We start from the raw sequence: 6,000 nt of genomic DNA, 5'->3' as shown, positions 1-6,000 counted from the left end.
TCATAGGTTAGCATGTTGTCCGAAATATGATAAAAAGTCATAGGTTAGTGTGTCGTTCTGAATATGATGAAAAAGTCATAGGTTAGCATGTCTTCCGAAATATGATAAAAAGTCATAGGTTAGCATGTCGTCCGAAATATGATAAAAAGTCATAGGTTAGCATGTCGTTCTGAATATGATGAAAAAGTCATAGGTTAGCACGTCGTCCGAAATATGATGAAAAAGTCATAAGTTAGCATGTCGTACGTAAAACAATAAAAAGTCATAGGTTAGCATGTCGTCCGAAATATGATAAAAAGTCATAGGTTAGCATGTCGTTCTGAATATGATGAAAAAGTCATAGGTTAGCACGTCGTCCGAAATATGATGAAAAAGTCATAGGTTAGCATGTCGTTCTGAATATGATGAAAAAGTCATAGGTTAGCATGTCGTCTATAAAACGATAAAGTCATAGGTTAGCATGTCGTCTATAAAACGATAAAGTCATAGGTTAGCATGTCGTTCTGAATATTATGAAAAAGTCATAGGTATATCTAAGAAATATTAAATATGGACAAATACGGAGCAGCCAATGAAAATCCAGCGGAGACTCAATCATCATCCAGTTTCCATGTTTGTGTCAAAATGAGACAATTTGACAAAGAACCTGATAAAAAAAGTCTTTATTTCTCTTATAGAATTTGCATTCCATAGTTTCTGGTTCTATTCATGTTATAGACGACTTCACTTTCACAAGTTTAAATTACATTTTATTTGAATCTTGAAACTTTACGTTGAAATTCAATATTACTCGAGATAAACATCAGATCTGATCCACATCTGGATTCACTCCAGATCCGGTATGTCCTCGTATCCTTCGGCCTCTTCCTTCCTCCTCTCCTCCTCCTCCTCCGCCTTCCTCCTCTCCTCCATCGCCCTCTTCATCTCCTCCTCCACCTCCTTCCTCTGCACCTCCTCCGCCCTCTTCTTCTGCTCCTCTCGTTCCTTTTCCAGCTGCTTGTTCTCCGGTGTGTCGTAGGCCCACTCCTCGTCCGAGTCGCTGATGTCATCGTCCGCGATGTCCCAGTCCGGCTGCTGGTTCTCGGTGGAGTTCTCCTCGGGCTCCGGCTCTGGTTTGTGGTTGGGATCCTCCAGTTTGCCCCAGGACACCTGGTCGGCCTTACGCAGGAAGACCTCCACCTTGCTGGGCACCATGTTGACGGAGCTCTGCTTGACGTCCATCACCTGAAGAGATACAGTTAGATGGGATTTTCTATAACCGTGGAACTCAATGGACCAGTGGGAAGAGAGACACCAGTCTGAACACTGGTTTGATTAAGCTCCTCCCTCTGACTGACACATTTCTACATGTTAGAATACTCACCCCCCACAGGTGGAAGTCTCTCTTGAAAAGCTTGTTGCCATCAAACTGGATTTGACACGAGAGCTGCGGGTGAAAGGAGGAAAGTTTGAGCTTCAACTCGTTTCTGCTTCAATATTTCAATGAATAAAACCAATATTGATGCTTTGAAGATCTGGAGCTTTGGTCTGTTTAATCGCTTCAAGCTAAATTAGTCAATTAACTAGAGTTCAAGTAGAAATGAATGATGAAATGAATGTTTCCTGGTGCCACTCACCACGGTCCCGTTGGCCTCGATGCAGGTGAACTCGGGGTTTGCGTTCTTGGCGTAAATCGTTACAACAACACTATTTCCAGTTTGGTGCCAATCATGTCGACACGCCACCTTCTTCTTGTCCTGTCGACACACAGACACACAAACTGAATGAGTCCAAACACGAGATATAAACCAGGTTCTGGAACTGATTAGAAACTTCAAACACATTTATTTATCTTTATTTTGTAGACACAGAACAATAGTGAGTAATAAATGTCTTTCAGAGTCTAAATGAAAGATTTCCTTCCTTCAGTTTCTTTTAGGACTTTTTCTTTTAATCAAACGTTTCTATATTAAAGTTGGAGGATGTTTCTAAGTCGTGTCCCAGCTGCCGGTGTCTTCACCTGCTTTGGGATCCAGCGGTGTTTCCCCGTGGTGCAGCCCTTCTGGTCCAGGAAGGCGTTGAAGTCGACCGTCCTTATGCAGCAGCAGCTCCAGTACTTGTACCTACACACAAATAATAAGAAGTATTTATCTACTGCTTTTAGAAAAACAAGTGTGTTTACATTCGTCTTTTGTAGAAACTGTCTTATAATGGTTTAAAGTATTTAATAAACCATTATAAACTGTAGAAGTTGTGATGTGTTCTTGTGTCTCACCCCTCGTGGAAGACGGGCCCCCCCGGGTGGTGGGTGCACACCTCCAGATCCGTCTCTGGACCGTTAAAGACCTGAACACACAAACATTCATATTCTACTACATGATTATATGGGACATTTTAATCTGCTGAGTATTTATGTCATTTTACTTTTACAACAATAAAGATAGAAGATATTTCATTGCAGATATTGGTGTGAATTTGTATAAAATACAAGAAACCTGGATACAAATGTTTCAAACTTATAATTTAAGTAAATTTAGTGTAATTTTTTTTTTTTAAACCTCATGGATCCATCACAGTGATGTTCAGTTACCAGCCTCCTCCACTAGAGAGCGCTGCTGCTAAGCGTTAAAGGACTGAAGTGGAGGAACCTGTGTGTGTTGTGTGTGTATATGTATGTGTGTGCGTGTGTGTGTGTCTGTGTCTGTGTGTGTGTGTGAGTGATCCGGACACTCACTGTTTTGCATCCTGAGTTCTTGCAGCGAGTTCCCTGCATCACAGTCTGACTCTCTGTCGCAGGAGAAACAGTCAAATGAAGATGAGAAAGAAAACCAAACACACAAAAACACACAATCAGCTGGAACACTTCTGACTCACACACAGACACACACTGACCTTTCTGCTCCTTCTCCGCTCGGTCACTGATCTTCAGCTTCTCCAGAATTTGAGCCAGAGACGCCGACACTTTCTGCGGCAATTTGGTCTTTGACTCCTCTGAACTGTGCAGACACACACACATGGGTGTTAACACAAAAGGAAGTACACAAACTCAGACACACACTCTGATTCGTGACGTTATCGACTGAATGTTTGATCCCAGGGATGTGACCCCGTCCTGACCTCTGAGCCCCGAGCGGCTGCATCAAGGAGTTCCAAGGTTACGTGAGCAGAAAGACTAAACTTCTGGTTGTACAAACTACACACAGACAGACACACACCTGGGTCTCTCTCTCTGCAGCGCCTCTGCAGATTTGGGTCCCTGGTAGATTATCTCCCGGCCGTTGGCCTGTTTGATTTCCCCTTTGTCTGAAGTCACCTCCGGCTGCAGAGGCTCCTGGGGCTTCACATCACTGTGACGCCCACGGGTGCAACCCTGTTCAAAACCAGAGGAGAGAGAGAGAGAGAGAAGAAGAGAGAGAGAGAGAGAAGAGAATAAAGTGAGACAGACAGGAGAGAGAGAGAGTGACAGAGACACAGAGAATAGAGTGAGAGGAGAGAGAAAGACAGACAGAAGAGAGAGAGAGAGAGAGATAGAGGAGAGAGAGAGAGAGAGGGAGAAGACAATAGAGTGAGACAGAGAGAGAGAGAGACAGAGGAGACAGAGAGACAGAGGAGACAAAGAGAGAAAGCGAGAGAGAGAAGAGAGTGACAGAGACACAGAGAAGAGAGTGAGAGGAGAGACAGAGAGAAGAGAGATAGGAGACAGAGGAGAGAGAGAAGAGAGATAGGAGACAGAGGAGAGAGAGAAGAGAGAAGAGAAATAGAGAAGAGTGAGACAGACAGACAGAAGAGAGAGAGAGACAGACAGAAGAGTGAGAGAGAGAGACAGAGGAGACAGAGAAAGGAGAGAGAAAAGAGAGAGGGAAAGAGAGAGTGAGACAGACAGACAGAAGAGAGAGAGAGAGAGAGAGAGAATATATTGATTTGTAGTTATTGATCATAGAATCGACTTGTTTACTCTTACAAACACTTTTTGTATTAATAAGCATTTATTAGTAACTTAATAGAAAACAGTTAAATATGAATATGTGAATGAACCAAGAAGAATCCAGTTAATGAGGCTTTAACTACAAGATGTATCTGCTTTTAATAATTAAATATAAATCCATCAATATTCATATTCAACAACATCTAATTAGTTCTGTTGCTCGTCCTTAATGTAGAGTGTCCTCTCTCTCTCTGCTTCAGTTCAACACTGTAAAAAATGAATCTACAGGATCATGAACTTCCTGTTTGACCCCGAGCTGTTTGTACCTTGATGGAGAGAAACTCTGAGAAGTCTGTGGTCCTCTTCCTGCAGCACGACCAACCCTGCAGGGAAACACACACACACAGACACACACACACACACACCTGGTTGGAACCAGTAGGGAAACACAAGCTGTTGTTTACATGTTTGTTTGTTTGTTGGTTTCACCTTCAGAGCGTCGTGGAAGATGGGGACTCCTGGGTGGAAGAGGCAGGAATCTGTTTGGAGGAGAGAGAAACGCTGAGTCATGATTTAGACGAACTGGCTCAGCTGCGTTCAGCTGTCGTCAGAGGTCACAGCAGCTCAGTGTGTCCCGTAAAGGAAAACAGATCCAGGATCAGAGTTGTCCCCGGACACGTGGTTCAACGTGGTTCAACCACTAGGAGGACTGGTTCATCCAGATTCATCTCTTATCATTTGCAATATTTGTCTCTATGTTTTACTGTTTCCATTTAAAACTGTTATTTTATTCATTTTGCAAACAAAGCAGAAAAAACACAAATATAAAGAGTTGTTAATTCAAATTTGTGATTGTTACCAGCTTTTAATTGTGCAACAGGCTAATATTTTCAATTGTTTGGTTCCTAATTTTAAAATACATTATCACTGTTGTTTGGGTTCAGGAGACACAAAACTACATTTCGAAATCTCTTGTTTTCATAGAAGCTATTACTGTTTTCTAGAACACATACTTTTCCTTTTTAAATTTCATATTCTGTGAAATAGACTTCATTAAAATCTAAACTTCTCTAAGACAGAATGAAATCAAATCTGAGAACTATAAGTACAACTACAAGTCACAATAACCACTGAATTAAAGATCTTTCCTCGACCGACTTCCTCCGAGGAATCAAATCCAGAAGATTGAAGCAGAGAAACTCTTTTAAAGGTCCAGCAGCAGAACGAGCAGCAGGATCTCACCGGCCTTGTTCTGGTCGGCCTCATACTTCTCTCCACAGCCTTTGTTGTAGCAGAGCAGCGTCATGTTCTTCTTCTTCTTCTTCCTCTTCTTCTTCACTCCACAGTCACCGGTGGTTTAAATCTGCTCTGATCTCTGAAGCCGCGGCTCCAGAAGTTTCTGTGGAGGTTTTTTCTGGAAGGAGCCGAACGACTGTCTCTGGTTTGAGCCTGACTGAATGAAAAGATAAAAATAGCAGCTCACCTCCCTCTTCAACCCCCCCCCCCCCTGTCTATTTACAGCTGTCAAAACTTATCTGAGGTGGGGGTGGGGGGGTGGGGGGGGTGGGGGGGGGGGACATTCCTGCTGGTGAGTGTCGGTTGTCACATCAGGCCAACTGGGAACCAGCAGCCGCCACAATGGATCTGTCACTTTCACTGGCTCCACGTTAATTTCTTTTTTTTATTAACATTAATTGTTCATTTTTGAAATATCAAGCTTCAATTACATATTTCTCAAAAGGGTAGACTGGAGCAAAATGTATATATGGTAAATTCTATAATTTAATGCATATATCAGTTCTTCAGGAGAAAGACTGGATTTGTAAAAATAAGTTTTTAGGTCGTTTGGTCTGAAATTCATCATCTGAGCGACGACAGCAGGTAAAATATAAATGATTCAGTAAAAAACAAACGCTGCCGTTTCTCAGACTCTGAGTTTCATCTCTTCAGAAGAAACACGTAGTCGAGAAGGAAAAACCCTGAAACACGAGCTAATAGATCAGGGGGGGGGGGGGGGGGAACGTACACAACCAGTTCCATCATGGGAGTCAGGAGGAAGGACCCTGCATCTAAATGCCTCAGCTGTTCTGCAGTAA

The 6,000-nt window shown here is 42.6% G+C and overlaps 1 protein-coding gene across 1 annotated transcript; it reads right to left on the bottom strand.

The window, feature by feature from the left end:
* Positions 1-600: 600 nt before the first annotated feature.
* On the bottom strand, positions 601-5,400 carry zgc:92429 (uncharacterized protein LOC445063 homolog). Its single transcript, XM_053415999.1, has 11 exons — positions 5,147-5,400; positions 4,394-4,443; positions 4,231-4,287; positions 3,195-3,349; positions 2,872-2,975; positions 2,714-2,766; positions 2,255-2,325; positions 2,000-2,102; positions 1,617-1,736; positions 1,364-1,426; positions 601-1,224 (listed from the first exon to the last, which is right to left on the bottom strand). Exons 1-11 carry the CDS (start codon positions 5,208-5,210, stop codon positions 826-828), a joined length of 1,239 nt encoding a protein of 412 aa, XP_053271974.1. The 5' UTR covers positions 5,211-5,400; the 3' UTR covers positions 601-825.
* Positions 5,401-6,000: the final 600 nt, after the last annotated feature.

Source organism: Pleuronectes platessa, chromosome 23 (assembly GCF_947347685.1).
Source record: "Pleuronectes platessa chromosome 23, fPlePla1.1, whole genome shotgun sequence".
In the NCBI taxonomy this organism is placed as follows: Eukaryota; Metazoa; Chordata; class Actinopteri; order Pleuronectiformes; family Pleuronectidae; genus Pleuronectes; species Pleuronectes platessa.
The sequence above is the reverse complement of the archived record's forward strand: the minus strand, read 5'-3'. Positions and strand labels throughout refer to the sequence as shown.